This window comes from Myxocyprinus asiaticus, chromosome 47 (genome assembly GCF_019703515.2).
Source record: "Myxocyprinus asiaticus isolate MX2 ecotype Aquarium Trade chromosome 47, UBuf_Myxa_2, whole genome shotgun sequence".
NCBI classification, from domain to species: Eukaryota; Metazoa; Chordata; class Actinopteri; order Cypriniformes; family Catostomidae; genus Myxocyprinus; species Myxocyprinus asiaticus.
In genome coordinates this window covers 7,513,253-7,532,422 of record NC_059390.1, presented here as the reverse complement: position 1 = coordinate 7,532,422, position 19,170 = coordinate 7,513,253, and the positions used below count along the sequence as shown (strand labels likewise).

Below are 19,170 nucleotides of genomic sequence, written 5' to 3'. Positions count from 1 at the left end.
GTTTGGGAGCGAAAGCGTGCCAGGCAGTTCTGGGAGGTTATTGTATTCAAACATTTTGATGACAGATTTTGGCTCTGGCATTTTTTAATGACCAGAGCAACATATGAGAGGCTATTTGATGATACTGATTTTGTTCTCTGAGCGAATTATGTATTGTATTCACAAGGCTTGTTGAGGCAAATTTACATTACTTTTTTTTTATGCACATATGTATTCCTATAGAAATTCTATCCATAATTTATGCACATATCTTCTTATGGGGAAAAAAATTGTATTCACCTCAAGCTAGAAATGCATTTTTTATGTGCATTTTGGAGATATTATTCACATCTTTTTTTTTCAGCATTTTTATCCAACACCCTAAAATTTGCATTGTAATACACAAATGGAAACCAAGCTAATATTATATAGAAATTCAAAATGTATAGTCTTTATCTTTCAGAAAAAAAGAGCAAAATATTGATCACTCTTCTTGCAATAACTGGCGCATTCAAAGTTGAATATTAATAGAAGAAATAGGAATTGATAAGGAATAGGAAATATGTGGAAAGTAAACTGTGGTTGTCAAGATATTTCATGGGGTCTTGAATCATTATGGCATACTTTGGTCATTCTTTCAGCTACAATACAATGTAGTAATTTAAATTCTATTTACAGGGTTCCCACGGTCAATAAAAACCTTGAAGATTGTTATTTCCAGGCCTGAAAAAGTAATGGAAAATGTGATACAATTTTAAAACTTATGAGTTAGAACAACACTCAAAACACTGAACGTCACTTACAGTCTTTGCATGCTATAGAGTTGGTGCCTGTTGCCATGTCGTTAATAAGCACTGTATTTGCGTTCTGAGCAGGTTTGTGGTTTTGGCTAAGCGATGCGGTCACATTTGGTGTTTGGTTTGATGTTTGGATCGGCGGTAGGTTAGAAGTCTGGTTTGCGTTCAGTATGCGGTTGTTGGTGCTAGATGCATCCATGCTGCTCCCCATGCTACTACCCAGCTGCAGTCTCCTCATGTGGCGAACCACAGCCGTAGCGTTGAAGGCTTGCTGTTACACAGACAGACCACAAGTCATTGAAGTGAAAGGACATACAATTCTCAAATAGGCTCGAAATATACTCTACGCAATTGCGTGAATGTAAACACTAGCTATGCAAACACTAGCTACTCAAGCTTGATTTTGTGCATTGACGGGTTCTGAAATGTGTCAGACTGCAATTCATAATGGACCACAAGTTTGGGTAGTATTCTCCGTGTTGCTCCAAGGGTACCATAGCGAGCATTAGCATAAACATTTTTTCTACTGTTAGTTTTCTCTTTTTGGTCAAGTACTGTCATGGCAGAGCATCAGCTTAAAGAGAATCTTGCAGAAGTGTATATGTAATAGCTTGCTACCTGAATAAATATGCAATTGGTTGGCACAGACATTTGATGGTTACTCAATCGCCCCCTTGAGTATTAGGGTTTGTTATAGCCTAAAGTCGTGGTCACATTTACCTTTGCACAGCGAAAATTTGCAGGCGGAGAAGGCGTGGGTGGATGTTGAGCGCGAGTGAAACCTGCAAAAAAATGTATTGCCAAATGGCCTCTTTTTCTGGTTTGTTGTTGTTGGATTTTTCCCCTTTTTCAACCAATTTGGAATGCCCAATTCCCAGTGCAATTTTTAAGTCCTCATGTTCACGTAGTGATTTGCCTCAATCCAGGTGGCGGAGGACGAATCCCAGTTGCCTCCGCATCTGAGACCATCAACCCGTGCATCTTATCACGTGGCTTCTTGAGCGCGTTGCCACGGAGACATCCACCGCAGCATCTGTGCTCAACTCACCACACGCCCCACCGAAACGAACCACATTAAAGCGACCACGAGGAGGTTACCCCATGTGACTCTACCCTCCCTAGCAACCGGGCCAATTTGGTTGCTTAGGAGACCTGGCTGGAGTCACTCAGCACGCCCTGGGATTTGAACTAGCGAACTCCAGGGCTGGTAGCCAGCGTCTTTACCACTGAGCTACCCAGGCCCCCAAACAGCCTCTTTTTAATGCTGTACTTTATACTCTGGGAGAATAAAGTAAAAAGAACTGTCAGCTAAAATTATTTCCTTGTCCACTGTAAATATCCAGTGCAGCTGTGTATGAAGTACCACCCCCACTGGTCACTGCCAAACCAAGCAACATCCTATTGGCCAACATGGCGAATTCGCCTGTCAAAGTTCACCAAACTTGAACTCCATGTGAAACCTGTGAGGGGAAATCCTTCGCCACTGTAAATCCCTGTAAATCCATTGCGCAAAATTCACGATCGCGCGGATTCCCATTGAGTTGACTGTATTTCGCATGTGGAATTTTGCAGTGCGAAGGTAAATGTGACCGTGCCTTTAGGTAACAATAAGGACAGAAGCGAAAATGCATACTGTATCTTAGGCCCTGTAACTGGTGACCAGTTCTTAAATTTTAAAAGTACAAATATTCTATGCAGTCTCTCACTTAATATGAGCTCATACCAATGCATGATTATACAAAATTTTTTATAATATTAAATAATACATTTTGAAGATTAATTATAACGTCATACTGGAGGACTTGCAGTGTACAGACTTGAAATTTCAGTTCAACTACCCGTTTGCGTACTTGCGTAAAGTATGTGTCTGGCTTTGTTCACAAAGTCACTAAGAACTCACCCTCCACTTGCTTTTTGCAAAGTTTTTGCGTATTTGTCGACTGACAGACTCGTGGATGTTCTTGCAGAGCGCTGTGTCCCCTGCGATCCTGGAGAGCACAGTGACAAAATCAAAACTTGTTAGTTAGAATTAAAATCTAGCAGCTCTTCACCTACAATGACGTCTCCTATCCTCTTTTCTCAAGGAGCACTTTGATTTACTGCAAAGTGTGTAAACTCCCTATGGTTTTCTATCCTCTTCTGTTCTCCCATTTTTCAGACTCCATTGTTTGGTAAAAGCTTGTTTAAGGTGTCTGAAGGGGATGTGCTAATTGCCAATTAGTGCTTTGGAATACGTAATGCGGGATTAAGGCAGAGAGTCATAATTGGCTTGCATTTATTCAATAGCTTTTTTCCTGTCATTGAGAGGGATCTTGGCACACGATAATAGAGAGACCAAATTCAAACTGATACTCATAACATACACGCAATCAATGATTGACGCAGATAGCGTCTCATTCTAAAACGAACAAATCATTGCACTAATAACATGCAATAAAACTCATTCTCTAAGTGCTGTTTATGAGGTTGGGGTTTAATTGTTCTGGCACAGCTTAAGTGTCTTTTTTTAATAAAAATAAAACACAAAGTACAGCAATTTCCGAAGTGCAACTTGTAGCTGTTAGAAAACAATCTTTATGAAATGAATAACACATCAATTTAATTCTATATTAATGTGCTACATGAATATACTGTATCTACAATATAAACTGCAGTTAGGCTAATTAACTATATTACTGGACCAGATAATTCTTTTGTAAATATTATTAATAATAAATGTAATTACAATGTATTTGTATGTCTTTTATAATATTGCTCCTGCTGCTTTATAAAATAAGCCAGTTAAGTCTGTGTGTAAGATTAACAGCCTCTCATGGCTTATTGCTTTATCTTAGGTTCTTTTTTAAGAATAAGATTTTGTGAAATATGGTTAGGGTATTGGAAAAGACTAGCATCCAAACCTCTCTCAGTAATGTGTCTCAATATTTACAGATCTAAAGAACAAACCTGTACAACACAGAATTCAAGGGTACTCGAGGATCAGGGCAGTACTGGACTCACCAGGGATGTCGAAGGGCCTGATCACACGTGTATCGCTTAGCAGGGTCCTTTTCCATCAGACAACTGATGAAGTCTTTTGCTGTAGGTTAAACCATAAAGAAAAAGTACAAACAAGAGAAACATACAATCAGCAACTTGTTAAAGAGAAAAACACTGATACAGATATGTTTTGACATTTTAGGGCACTAAAGACAAAAATTGTGCAACAGAGAATAAAAAAAGCTCTTTTTTTCACAGGCTAAATAGTGCTTCAAATGAGAATTTGCACCATTATCACCAATCATCAGTTATGTCTCATGATACTAAATTTAAACATGCCACATTTATTCTTCTAGGGAGACCAAATTTACAATAGAGTACTTAAAGTAGCCTACATCAGTGGAGACACAAAAGTATGGATTGATTAACTCTTACTAATTCAAAGGTTGGAAAAATGTCATGATGCTGGTGAGAAATGACATAAAAACAGCTCCAGACACACATCTGCCATGTGCCCATGGTGTTTACTGGATGATGCCAAAGAGAGCACTCAGAGTTTCCTGTAAATAATGCTTATATTTATCCACTCTAACGGGCAGTTAGTTGAATAAGTGTGTGTGTAGATTATGTTATAGATCTATAAATTACACCATTTGTGATCATGATGTGGTTCATATCTAACTATATAATTTAACATCACCCAAGCTCATACAAACAAAAAATATCTGATATAATTTCTCCAATACTGACCACACACACACACTCATTACCTGAATCAGATATATCATCCCAGTATGGCGCATCAAACTCATAGTCAGCTTTCAGGATCTGCTCAAAGAGTTTGGAGTCATTCTCGTCGTAAAATGGAGGGTAACCACACAGTCTGTAAGAGAAGATGTGAGCTTGTCAAGTCAGGAAAACTTTGCTTTACTCTGGTTTGGTTTTAGTTCTGAAAACATGCTTATCTAGCATATAGAGTATAGTTGTTTTTCATCTTCTGGAGCTCGAACACAAGTCTAAATGTCTATATATGAAGTTTTTCATTAATTTAGGTAACCACTGTCTAACTTTTAATGATCACTCAACCTTGTTATCTGATGTAAACTCTACCAAACATTATACACAAGTAATCTAAATGCTATTCAGAGATTACACAGATTTGAAATTTAACAGCACAGATTATCTCTTCGTCACCTGTAATTCCCTAAAAACACATTGTCGCACACCTTGACTCACCAGTAAACATTCCTTTAAGTATTTGCATAGCAGTGACCATAAAGCCCATTGCCCAAGCCCACAGATGATTAAACCTGAGCTGCGTAAATCAAATTTCCAAAACACATCTCTTGGAATGTCCATCCGCCCCTCATCAAAGCTATTTAAATCAGCCTGATTTCGACCCCATTAGCTTTGTGTTTTTCTCTCTTCGTGTTGGGTTAGCTAATCAGACGTTAAGAGAATTAGCTATGGTTTCGAGTGGTTGTCATTGCAATAATCACACCTGAGAGGAGGCCAGCCAACCATGAGATCTGACTTTGAGCAGACAATTGGCTTGGGGTTGGAGGTGGGCACAGACTATCGGTAAACACAAACTCATTGTATATTGTACAAACTTAAAGTCAACATTAAATGAAAATTGAGCCTATTTACTTTTTAAAATAAACATTCCTGTTCTTATTGTACATAATTCATCGCTGCATGTTTTTCCAAATAATTTTTTATTTTAAATGTAACTTACTCTGCCTCGACTTTCTTTTTCAATGTTATATTGCTTTGTTTCTATAGCTCAGCTGACAATTCTCTTTGGTGATACTAGTAGGGCAGAAATTACACACAACTTTAAGCAAATAAAAGGGTTGTGAATGCCATTTCTTGTTGATGTTAAGGGTTCACAGAAGATAGTAGTCTGAGTGAGAATGGAAACCATAAACAAACTCGGCCATAAACACATGAATCCATCGGATTGGGTCAGCTGTGTGAGTGGGAGTGATGGGAACTTCTCCAGTTTGTTGACAGACAGTCTTAGTGTTTGTGTTGGCACAGTCACCAGAGTGATCAGAATGGAGTATTAAAAAAAGACAGAATTTCAGTAACAAAAGATATGAACAGGTGATGCAAGCACTTGTTTTTATCTTAAATTGCCTCCACTCAAGACTCACAAAACTCTAATACACACACACAGATGCCCAGATGGCCAAAGCTCATTTGAAACGTACAGCTTTTATGACACATTCTCAGTATTCTTATGAACATTTTGACACAGAAAAATAGAAGAAAACATACAGATAGAGGGAGAAACAGGGCTGAAATGGAGGTACCGTTTAGCAAAAAGTACCACGGTATTGCCATGATTTTTGGGGCATTTAACATTGTAATAGCCTGGTTTATTTGGAGTACAATGTAAATACCATGATATGAATGTAGTAATCATTCAGTACCATGGTATATACCAAAATATCATGGTCTTACCACCTGATACCATCACTGTACCGTTGAAATCTTTCATCAGTTAACCTCTTAAACTCTGGTGCATCACTCAAATTTAAAAGCTCACCATTCACACATACTGTGGACTAATTAAAAAAAATAACAAAGTGAGGTGCTACATCTGTAGCTGATCCGGAGAGATGGGTCACTTTATGTCACTTTCCTCAGCTTATAAAATGACAATGCTGATGAGAGAGAAAGAGTTCAGCATTGTAGGTACTTACAAGATGTAGGCAATGACTCCGATAGACCAGCAGTCAACAGCTTTACTGTACGGCTTCTGAGCAAGAACCTCTGGAGCTGAGAAATAAACACACATCAGATCAGATATTAAAGTCACAAATAAATCATATTTTACCTGGCTGACATTTAATATCATGTTTCTTGTGAAAAAATAACTTTAAGACTTCTTCAGATCTCCTAAACTCAAGTATCTGTCAATAACTTTCAAATGGTCAAGTGATGTGTGCAATTTCTGCACCACTAGGATCATCAAAAGGAATTGCAAAAATGGTTTTCAATGAGGTTTCCAATAAGTTGCCAAAGCCCCACCCCAAACTCACACCATTGGTTGAGCCATACATGTTGACATGGCAGTCTTGTGGTTGTTGAAATCACTTGTATGATGTGTTAAGTGGAATTCATCATCCACGGAACAAAGCCAAACACTCACACTGAAACGTCTATTAACTAAACACACAATAGAGTCATTACCACAGAACAAAGTGTTTACAAAAAACAGAACAAGTGTTTACAAGTTCTTTATATGTGAATATACATATATGTACAAGTAAGTGTGTGTTGGGGATAACACACAACCATGGAGATCATGAAGACATGTAGGACACTCAATTTCAGATCTAGGAGACACACACATACACACATTCACACACATAATCCTGTTTTTCTCAACAGGAGGTGGAGGACAGAACAGACTTGAGTCTTTCAAAATGTATTCTATTATGCTGTCCATTTTTTGCCTCCAGACTAGAGATTTTTCCTCTCTTCAGGAAACAAGCTTTCACTCACTACACAAAAGCTCTGATTCTGTGGTTTAGGGCTTATCCTAGACGTGGCTATTGTGAGTGTGTGTGCAGTGCTTCACTATTTTGTTGGTTATAAAAACAGTTTTCCAAAATGCTTTTGAAATAAAATGAAGTGCCCACATTTCCATCAGAAATGACAGAAACATTATGACCTTCAAGCCACAGTTCACTCCAACACTTACTTGCCACATTAAAAGAATAGTTCAACCAAAAATTCTGTCATCATGTAGTCACCCACCTTTCCACTGAACACAAAAAAAGATGTTCTGAAGGACATTCACTCTGTTTTTCCCCCATAAAATTAAAGCATATTGTGATCAGAGGCTGTCAAGCTCCAAAAAGGATTTTTTGTTTCTAATTTTAATATTAAAGCAAATAAATGTAAGTTTTTTTTTTTTTAAGAATCTTTATTTAATAAGAAGTTTGCCAGTTCAAGGATGCTTATAACCAAACTGTATGTGCTTGTTTGTTATTGGAGGGAGTAGTCGGCTTCGGCATGCGGCGTCACGTACATCCATGTTGCTGTGTTGTGGTCGCTCTAATCGGATGGAAAAGCAGGCGACTCTGGGGCAGTTCTGTCAGTGTGTGATAAGAATAAGCTTCAAGTGCAGATACGCACACTAAAGAGTTTACCGCCACACACTGCACACACTCATTCTAATAGCTCAAATCTACATCAATATATTTACATAGTTTAGCATATGTACACACACCCCCAAATATTAGACTACTGTACAGTATGTAAAGCTGCCTATACCAGTCCATAAAGACCATTTCCTGGAATAAAGCTGCAAAAACGGCTCATTCAGAAATCGTCATGCTTATTGACATCACAACCACAAGCATATAAACATGACGGCTCACGTTTACATAACAACTCCTATTCAGTATTCAGAATTTGACCTTCCCTGACAAATGAAAATGTGAACTACAGGGGACTTGGGTAATTCAGCGAGTATTGACGCTGACTACCACCCCTGGAGTCGCGAGTTCGAATCCAGGGCATGCTGAGTGACTCCAGCCAGGTCTCCTAAGCAACCAAATTGGCCTGGTTGCTAGGGAGGGTACAGTCACATGGGGTAACCTCCTCGTGGTCGCTATAATGTGTGGTTCTCGCTCTCGGTGGGGCATGTGGCGAGTTGTGCGTGGATGCCGTGGAGAATAGCGTGGGCCTCCACACGCGCGACTTCTTCGCGGTAACGCGCTCAACAAGCCACATGATAAGATGCGCAGATTGATGGTCTCAGACACGGAGGCAACTGAAATTCATCCTCTGACACCTGGAATGAGGCTAGTCACTACGCCACCATGAGGACATAGAGCGCATTGGGAATTGGGCATTCCAAACTGGGGAGAAAAGGGGAGTAACTATGCCTATACTATGAGTATTGGGCTGCTCAGACTGAACATGTTCTTGCATTAAAAAAAGCTAATGAAACAGCTCAAATGAAACAGAATGCAGATGTCTCGAAGAATGTTTTTGACATGACATCCTGAAAACACTGTTACTGCACAAGAGGCTGAAAATAAAAACATCAAGTCATGGCAAAGCGGTCAAATAAGTCTGTCTAGTGCATGTTTACATAGAAAAACAATTAAAAAACAGTGCAGACGGACGCAAAAACATGTTGGCTCTGAACGGCCCCTTGAAATTACAGTAGCAAGTCTGTTGAATTCTAAGTGTCAAAGAGAGGGTGGAAAATGGTGAAGTGCAACTAAATTACGACTTTGTAGAATATTTAAACTGTAGAATACGGCCCCTTTAAGGTTTCTCTTACCCACATATCCTGGTGTTCCACAGGCTGTGGACATGACATCACCGGTGCCCTCCATCTTAGACAGGCCAAAATCACTGATCATGATCTTTGAGCCGTCTTGAGGGTTGAAATAGAGCAGATTCTCTGGCTGGGAAGAGAAAATAAACACATTAAAATATATAAAAAAATATCAAACCAAACAAATAACCATAGATGCTGTGTGTTTCCTCACCTTGAGATCTCTGTGTACGATGCCCATACTGTGGAGGTAGTTTACAGCATCTAGTACTTGTCTGATGAGTGTGCTGGCATCTTTTTCTGTGTAGAAACCTTTCTCGACAATCCGGTCAAACAACTCACCTCCAGATACACTGAAAAGGGAGAGACAGAGTGAAAGAGAGAAACCACTAAAAAGAACTAAGAGGAAGACTACTGAAGAAGTACCAAAAGAACCTTATATAAAAGGGGACTTTATCATGGCAAAACTGTGGCTTTTTGGAACATGTATCATAGTAGTACCACAGTATTTTTGGAGTAGCGTGTAAACAAGCATGTCATTATTTAAAGTGATCGTATCGCTTCAGAAGACTTGGAATGTATGTTTCTATGTGTGTGCAAATGTTTTTTTGTAGTTGTCATATTTGTATCTAGATGTTGTTTATTCATAATGCTCATTTTTTCAATAAGAAAAACAGGTTCAAAGGTTAAAGGCTGAACCTAAATTCGAAATTTCAAGTAATCGATTACTTGTGTTTTTTTATGTTAGAGTACTCAACTACAAAATTACATGAAAAGCCAATCCCTAATGTAAACTGAGGACTGTTATTTATCAGAACTGCCATGTAGGGGGTGCTGCATGTCGACTCTGATAAGAAAAATCCACCACATTGCAGAACTGATCTGAGTTTAGAGGGAAAGGACTTTATCTCTTCAGTGAAAACACAGAGACCATGATGTCACACAATAAAACCATAGCAAAGAACTCAATTACATTTGCCTTTTAGATATCACATGCCTGCGTTAGTCTGTCATTTCTATGCAAATTCAAAATCTGCTCTACACAATTAAGCAAATTTAACCTCAAAGACACGACTGGCGTCAGTAGCGTTAGTGCAGTTCTAGATTCTACTGTTGCAGAGAGAGCAGATTTTCAGAAAACATTAACTGTAAAGCAAATGCTGTTTTTAAATTGCTGCTTAGATTATAGTGACCCCTTCTGGAATAGCACACATTTCACTGCATACATTTCTTCCAACTGTTTCTGTACCCCTTTAGGGCACTGATCGGGGCTCTTGGTTTGGCTGGCTAGCTTTTGCACACATATTATGCAGGCAAAAAGCATGTTTTTCCATTGACAGCCATTCAAAATTAGTTGTGTATTTTGAAATATTTTTTTTTATTTTTTATTTTTATTTTTTGCAAGCAACATATATATATAGTAGGTTTGTTTAGTAGATGTTTTCACCAATGACTGTTGTTTTGATGTCAAAACAACAATATCAAAAATCATGAGTGCAAACTGGTAACACCTTTAATGGCTTATCCAGCTTATCCAGTGTGCACACATGTTGTGCCAATGCCTGAGAATAGCCCAGTTATTTCAAACCTCATGTAAATGCGGTTTTGTTTGCATTGTTGGATTTTTTTTTGATTAGATCAGCGTATTAGTGAGATGAATAAGAATGCTAACAGAGAGTTTTCCCCAGATATATTTGACATCCTTGGTGATTACAGAGACTAGACAAAGCTTATACATAGCATTTGACGGATAAGAATGCCTAAGATCCATTGAGGGTGTGGAAAGCGCTAGGCTTGAAATACAGCAAATTGGATTTCCCAGCAAATTGGTTTGTCCCCTTTACTTTTCTACTCACTGTCCCTCCAACTATCCTTTCGTTTTCTTATTCTTATTAGGTAAAGCTAAGCCTGAGGACTAGGCTCCAACCTCCATGAAGAAAATAGTTTATATCTGTGTCTTTAATCACTTCAATACACACATGCATGTAGTGTGAATTATGAAAAGGGTTTCTAAACTGCATCTGTTATGTAGAGCATACAGAAAGCAGATTGGTTCTCTTTAAATATTCATCTCAAAGCCATATGCCAAAATGTTCGTCATGTTTCTCTCTGTAACACACAAACACACACATACACACTCACTCACCCAGCACAACCCATTAACAGGGGAAACGAGCCAACTATCAAATTAACACTTTGGAATTCAAATTCTAATGAAGTTTCCAGAGGCGAAATGAGGACAGAAAATAAATGTTTGTTTCTTATAACCCTTCTCTCATATACCTCGCCTCTCTTCCGCATTTAAAAAACATTTCAGTTCATTGAAGTGGCAGTTTGGTGTCAGAGCTCTCTGTTTCCATCAAACACACTCTTAAATGATAGTTCACCCAAAAATGAAAAGTGTGTTATATTTAACACTGTTTTTTTTATTTATTTGTATATATATATATATATATATATATATATATATATATATATATATATATATATATATATATATATATATCTTTTTTTTTTTTTCCTTTTTCTCCCAATTTGGAATGCTCAATTCCCAGTGTGCTATTAAGTCCTTGTGGTCACGTAGGGATTTGCCTCAGTCCATGTGGCAGAGGACGAGTCCCAGAGACTGCCAACCTGCGCATCTTATCACGTGGCTTGTTGAGCGCGTTGCCAAGGGACATAGCGCGTGTGGAGGCTTCACGCCATCCACCGCGGCAACTACGCTCAACTCACCACATGCCCCACCGCGAACGAACCACATTATAGCAACCACGAGGAGGTTACCCCATGTGACTCTACCCTCCCTAGCAACTGGGCCAGTTTGGTTGCTTAGGAGACCTGGCTGGAGTCACTCAGCACACCCTGGGATTCGAGCTAGCGAACTCCAGGGGTGGTAGCCAGCGTATTTTACCACTGAGCTACCCAGGCCCCCAACACTCTATGACTCTTAAGTTTGAATATGCAGAACTGCGAACGAGATTTTAGAGCTATGGCAGAGGAGAAGATTTTCAGTGAATAATGACCTAAATTCGGTCTGTTTCTCACACAAACTAATCATATGGCTTCAAAAGATGAAATATATTTCACAGGTTCTATTGACCGCTTTTATGATACTCTTATAATGCTTTTCTGCACTACTCTTTCTCTTATGGTTTTACGAATAAATAATGTTTGTCCTTTCATGCGTCAGGACATTAAACCTATACAAACACAGAACTGTACTGAAGGAATATTTGCTCTTCACTTTAATACATGAGCAAGAGCTCAAACTGTCAACTGCTATTTAATCAGTCTGAGAGTTGCAGAAATGTCTTAGCAACAACAAAATGAGCTTAAAATCTAGATGCACTTAAATCAAGATTTGTTGGAAATTGCCATATTGTGCAATTTTGTGACATTTTATCTTTTCCCCTGAAGTCATCCTATAATGTTAGTAAAATGTATATGACCTCCGTTATGTGTGACTAACCAATATTCCATAGTCATAGTCAGTTTATGTGTGTGGGTACATGACAAATAAGATTGTAATTACTTTTATTCATAAACACTAGCCTATATTATAATCTCCATGCTGTGAAAATAACTTCTCAACACTGATGACTCTTATTTACTAATGAGACTTAATTTAACAGCTGCATGAGTGTGCGAGCTTTACCTGTCACCTTCAATCCTGTACACACACACACACACACACTCACAATCAAACATGCAGATTTAACCAGGTATTTTACAGTTGAATTGTTCATAGATTGGAATGAAAACATATTCGCATGAGGCAAATTTGTATGAGTTGAACATACTTACAGTTGCATTATAAGGTAGAGGTGATTGGAGCTTTCATAGATGTCTTCCAAAGCCACAATGTTCTCATGCTTGATTCTGCAACAGAATGCAAAAAAACGAATTTAGATGCATGAATGGACAACATCAGGTATTTATTAAACTTGATAATGCAATGCAATAACCTGCAGTATTTGTGGCATATTTGACAAAATTTCACTGTTAATTCTCAATATGATTAATTTTTTATTTTTGAAAACATGACAATGATACCATGATCATTATATTTATTATATGCTAATGAAGGTAAACTAAATGAAAACATGACTATGATACCATGTTCATGATCTTTATTATATGCTAATGAAGGTAAACTAATCCCTTACAAGTATTACTATTGCGACTATTGCATATTCTATTGGTTATGCCGAGTAAAAAGTCATTGCTAAATTACAAAAAATAAATTACATTTGTGAACAGTATGTGCTCGGTAGAAATATTGTATCTCTTTGTCATAAAAACATCCTGAAGGCAGGCTCAGCTGCAGGAGAGACACATTTGTATTAACTCATTAAAATCTTTTTAAAATTGCAATTTTAAAAATAGGCGTGCAGGGACTGTTTTTTTGTGTCTCTGCAGTCTGGCTCGCTCTGCCTCAGGATTTTTAAGGAAGTGAATTTAAGTGAGTGGAACATTCCGGATCTGCTCATAAGCATATGAATACTTAAGCGGTGCACATTTCCATAAGCCCAAAAAATGAACAATAAACACTGCAATGTTTTAGGCCACAAAGTTGCATGCGCTAGTCCACACACTTTAGTAACTCAAAAGGATAGTTTACCCAAAAATGAAAATTCTGTCATCATTTACTCCTCTTCATGTTGTTTCGAACTCATATGACTTCAACTCATTTTGGGTGAACTATCCCTTTAAGGTAACTTAAAATACAACCCCCCCCCCAAAACAAAATATAGGTTTCACGAATGTAAGATTTGAAACATGAAAAAATGTCATTGTGTGTGTATATATATATATATATATATATACAGTATATACAGGGTGGCCCTAAAAAAAAAGGGGGGGGGGACACTATGTTTGATTGCTCATATCTTAAAACTGCATAAAGGCGTTTGCACGATTTTTGTCGTACTTCTACGACCTTTTGTTAACAACAAAATGATGTCACTGTGACGTCATCGTGAGCAACAACTTGGAACATCTTTTGGAACATCTTACATTGTACTTTGGCTGGGTCACATCATAGACAGTTTTTTAAGGAAATTATGTCAAGTTAAACATAGTCGGAAACAAGTTTCGAAATCTCTGCATTCGGAGTTGTGCTCTGTCCAGCTGTGTTTGAAATGCAAGAACGCATCCTCACCCTGTGCTGTCTGCTGTCAGTAAGTGTGGGTTGTTGCCTTTACAGCTGCACATTGCATTTACAGCTGAATTTGCGCTTACTGCCCCCTGCTGACTGATACTCATAAAACCATGAAGGTGGTACTTCAAGCTTAAATTACTTTGTTGGTACGAATATCCTTTATTATTGTCCAGGGGCAATGGCTTGCTGTTAGCTTGCCTCCTTCAAAAACACCTTTTACATCTGTGCAATGTCAACTGCCAATATTTTTTTTTCTTCTCCTCCTTCCCCCTCTCCATCCCTTCAGTTAACATCTCTCTTTCTCTGCTCGTCATGGTAACCCTGTCATGGTGGCTGTGTGTGTACACATTAGTGTTGCATTTTAAGTGAATTCTGATCAGCCAGTCCAACTGGCAGATGACAACAAGCCGTGCAATGACGCAAGTGAGTGAACAATAACAAGACGTCCAGCACAACACACGTACACACAGACCAATAATGGACATCAGTAAGAACAAAAGACAGATTATACATTTGACTTTTTCCTATAATTATTTGTTCCAACCATATGTTCAGAAAAGGTTGATCCTAACACACAGGGAGCAATCAACCCACAAACCGCCCTTTCAAAAGTGTTCTCCGCAATCTGAGTCCAGATAAAACAGAAACAGGTTTCAGTTCAGAGAAACAGAGAACAAAAGCCTTGCCGACTGCAGTAAACTGTGACTACTATTCAATAAAATTGGATGGTGACCAACCACTGTTGAGCTTAAAACTTTCAAAAAACCACCATAAAAGTAGTTCAAACGACTTATGCACTATATTTAATATCTTCTGAAGTCATTTGATAGCTTTTTGCAAGTAACAGACTGAAATTTGAGTTATTGAGATTTGAAAGCTATGGCAGGGGCTAAGATTTTCAGTGAATAACAACTTAAATTTCCATCTGTTCCTCACACTTGAAGACTTGAAATATAACGAAAGTCATGTAAGCTACTTTTAAGGTGCTTTTCGGAGTTGACAGCTCTTTCATTAAAGAGCAACATGAACATTCTGCTAAACAGACATTTGGGATTAGAAAAACATGAGGGAGACTAAATGATGATAATATGCTCATTGTGGGGTAAACTATTCCTTGAAAAATATTTTTAAAAAAAACTACAGAGGTATGGATACTGTGAGCAAGTGATTAATTGAGAGGCTGGTTTCTTATCGATTCACAATTCAGTGAACTAGAAATGATTTCTGGTGCAGCATATAAAAGTGTTAGCTCTGGAAACAAATGAATAAGCAGTGGCATGCCCCGTTTTTCATTTATAATGAAACCTGGAGGTCGATTCACCCTTTGACATATTGATTTTTTTCAGCTGATTACAGAAAACTTGTCTGCAGAAGGATTACAAAGCCATTCACTGCTTTAATCTCGCTCTTTCATTCGCTCGTTTATTTCCTCTGTCTGTTTCTCTCTCCTCCCTTCTGCAGTGAGTGGGCAGGAGCTGTAGCACGACTCATTCGCTGCCTCTGAAACCATCTTCTCTTTTGATTCAAGAGAAAAACACTAAGGAATAGGAGTGAAAGCAGAACGGGAAACAAAAAAAACCTCTGTATTCCATTATTTTACAGAAAAACAATACTGAGTGCCAATAAAAAGAATTCATTCACTAGCTATTTTCCTCTGAAAGCTGAGACTCGGTTTCTTTTTTTGTTTCTGCTAAGGACACAATGTTGCTGAGAACGCCATTATTTCTCCTGAGCTATGAAAGAGCAACCTCTGAGCACTGAATATGTTCCATGTAAGGGAAAATTTTGTAAAGTATCTAAACATAATATTAGACAGTCAGGCAACATCCCTCTCTGCAAGCACACGTTAGCGATTCTCTGTTAGTATTGTGAATATTAAACTATAACTTATGAGGGCATCTCATTATCTCATTTGTACATGCAAAGGAAAGATATTTTGCTCTCTGTATACATAGTTCTGTCATACATATGCTGACAGCTGAACAGACAGCCAATGAATATGCTCAGTCTCGTTCACTCATGTTTTCTCACTCTATCTAATTGCAGGCCTATGGCATCACCCAGGAGATGGCCGACAAGCTGTCAATCATCCGGTTGCTATGATATGAGGGAGAAAGAGACTTGAAGGACAAAGCTGTGCATCCAATCTCTAGGGTATGATCACTGTGACAACAGAAGACCATGTTAGAATCAGAAGCAGTCTTTTCTGATGAGTCTCGGGGGAGAACATCCATCACACACACACACCATATGTATGCCAGCCACACAGAACACACCTGCTCTCATTTGCACCAGTGGTGGTAAAACACCTGAGAAACATGTTGAGCTTGTTGCTTTTACCTGAAAGAGTGCTCGGTTGTATTTTCTTTAAGATCACTGTTTATAAAAAAATTACCAGTGTATTCTTTAAAGTACTTTGGAGAACCACCCGTGGTATATGAGTATGATAATCATACAGTACCCATAAACTTTTAGCCCACTTAACTGAATTTATTCAGCTGATATTGATATATTTTGTTGCATTAAAAGTTCATTCCTGGTTTAGACAACAATCAAAAATAAATAAATAAATAAATAAATAAAATACAATTGAATTGTGTAATAAAAAAAATAAAAAAAAGTTAACATATTTAGTTTTATTTTTTGGAATTTCATTATAACATTAAAATGCGTAAATCTTATTTAGAGTGTATAATTCGTTATAATTTATCAAAACAGTAAAAGATGTGTGTAAAAATATCTGAGCGAACATAAAGCTGATTAGATCCTAAATCTCAATGCCAAGTCAGCGTGAAACGTGCATAAATAACTCAAGTATATCTGCACAGGACATGAATTTTGAATAGGATCGAGGTGAAGGCTTGGCTCATGAATATTAATTAGGATACAGGACTGGACAGTCTATAGGAAGATTACCTAGCAACATTAGCATGAATATTAACGTATTAATATTCATGAGCTTAACCTAAGTAGTTTTTTTTCGGCCACTCCTTGAATATTGTATCATTTCCGTGCTCGAACTGATCTTGACTTTCATATGACGAATGACACAGAACAATATCGTTTGTTATATAAAATTTCTACTCTTTTTCACCATTATTTTGATTGAACTGCCAAAAGACATTTTTACATAAAATTGGATTAATACGTGAAATAACTGTATTTATTTATGAGACAATAACTGGACAATACTTGTTGAATTTAAAATGCGACATAATGCAAGTCACGTGACAACACTAGCATTCAACTAGCTGCACGAATGACAAAAATCATAATTTTGTGACTAATTTCTTGAAGTATTCTTGATGTCGGCTATACTTCCGAAACAAGTTGAGAACTGTGTTCCTGAATTACTTCATTGCTGTTTTATATATCAGTTAATTAAAACTAGTTGCCTAAATAGTCAACTACACATTGGCCCTCTTAAAATCATAAAAAACAAAGCTGCTATTTAAATTTGGAATAAATTAAACCCAGAAGCAAGCAGCTGACATGTCTTGGATAGTTTACAATGCTCAGTTACTGCAAAAACATACATTTAGTTGAAAATTTTGACACAATCTGCATACTGTAAGAAGACCTACATGAAAGTTATTATTAACACTTTACACAATATGGCAGCTGTAAATGAAATGTCGATTATTTATTCAATTAATTGTGCCGCTGTAATAGGCAGCATCAGTGCTGTAGTAGTGTCTGAAAAGGTGGCCATACTGTGAATTTATCAAGAAGCCCTCCTCCATGAAAAAAATATGGTCTGTTGTTATCATAGTCCTATATTAACTTACAAAATGTATGTCAGGATAAGACAGTTTCTTGCTGGCAGAGTGTACACTCCTAAGATAACCATATATAGTAACTTCATGTTAAATATCTATTTAAATTAAAGGAATATTTCAGGTTCAATACAAGTTAAGCTCAATCAACAGCATTTGTGGCATAATGTTGATTACCAAAAAATAAATTTCGCCCCACCTTTTCTTTAAAAAAAGCAACAATTGAGGTGACAGTGAGGCACTTACAACAGAAGTGAATGGGGACAATTTTGAATGTTAAAATACAGTTTCAAAAGTACAGTATAGCCACAAGACATAAACAATATGCATGTTAACATGTAAAGTTATAGCCAATTTTATAACTTCGTTGCCAAAGATGATGTAATGTCAACAAACCCTAAAACGACTGTAAAAATTACAATTTAAACAACTTTACAGCTCAAATACTACATGAGTTTTGACAGAAGAATGAATGTACAGTAAGTGCTTTTATACAATTATAAGCTTCACATTACTGCCTTTAAACCCTCCAAAAATTGGCCACATTCACTTCCATCATAAGTGCCTCACTGTAACCTTCATTTTTGCTTTTTTTAAGAAAAGGAGGGACGAGTCAAAATACATTTTTGTGGTAATCAATATTATGCCACAAATGCTGTCGATTGAGCTTAACTTGTATTGAACCCAAAATATTCCTTTAATAGGTTTCATTAGACTAATGTTCTTTTTATTACTAGTAAAAAGGGTAATCATTTATAATTACTCTAATTAATAAACTTATACAACCATAATAGGTAAATAAAAATAAATAAAATAAACTGTTAAGCATTGTATAGCTAATATGAGTGTAGTAAAGTTCATGTTTACTATGTATCATTTATTACTAAATATACACAAGAATGAATGGTTATTTGTTTTCTTTGTGTACTATAATGTTTTTCTCTGTATAGTGAAATTGTTTTCCTACTTAGAAATATAAACTGAAATGCTTTGATATCATGAGAAAAAAAGGCACCACTAATGGGAGTAAAAGGCTGAAAAAAATGACATTAGATATACAGTAATTACGGGACAACTCAGTTAACTGGCGCAGCATCTGCGAAGATCATCTAAAACTAAAATGGGTGTAGTCAGTATTTTACACATCAAGTTTAATAGCATAAGTTGTAT

The 19,170-nt window shown here is 37.2% G+C and overlaps 2 protein-coding genes across 6 annotated transcripts in view; one reads left to right on the top strand and one right to left on the bottom strand.

Annotated features, from left to right (window-relative positions):
- The window catches only part of LOC127436671 (coiled-coil domain-containing protein 3-like), a 99,252-nt gene that overhangs the window by 23,588 nt on the left and 56,494 nt on the right, over nucleotides 1-19,170 (top strand). For 3 of the 5 annotated variants that reach the window (XR_007896443.1, XR_007896442.1, XM_051690964.1), the window contains exon 4: nucleotides 16,271-16,378. Coding sequence is in view for 3 of the 5 variants with exons in the window: in XM_051690964.1 (XP_051546924.1) it covers nucleotides 16,271-16,349 (79 nt within the window). In the remaining 2 variants the exon portion in view is untranslated. Of the gene's footprint in view, nucleotides 1-9,371; nucleotides 10,038-14,510; nucleotides 14,530-16,270; nucleotides 16,379-19,170 lie in introns of those variants that run through there. The other 2 variants (XM_051690966.1, XM_051690965.1) reach the window with 2 other exon arrangements.
- Nucleotides 1-19,170, bottom strand: part of LOC127436661 (calcium/calmodulin-dependent protein kinase type 1D-like) — a 70,915-nt gene that overhangs the window by 8,496 nt on the left and 43,249 nt on the right. The window contains exons 3-10 of the mRNA XM_051690947.1: nucleotides 12,868-12,942; nucleotides 9,278-9,416; nucleotides 9,067-9,193; nucleotides 6,467-6,542; nucleotides 4,526-4,638; nucleotides 3,777-3,855; nucleotides 2,677-2,764; nucleotides 783-1,047 (exon numbers count right to left, since the gene is read on the bottom strand). Of these exons, the coding sequence (XP_051546907.1) occupies nucleotides 783-1,047; nucleotides 2,677-2,764; nucleotides 3,777-3,855; nucleotides 4,526-4,638; nucleotides 6,467-6,542; nucleotides 9,067-9,193; nucleotides 9,278-9,416; nucleotides 12,868-12,942 (962 nt within the window). The remainder of the gene's footprint in view (nucleotides 1-782; nucleotides 1,048-2,676; nucleotides 2,765-3,776; nucleotides 3,856-4,525; nucleotides 4,639-6,466; nucleotides 6,543-9,066; nucleotides 9,194-9,277; nucleotides 9,417-12,867; nucleotides 12,943-19,170) is intronic.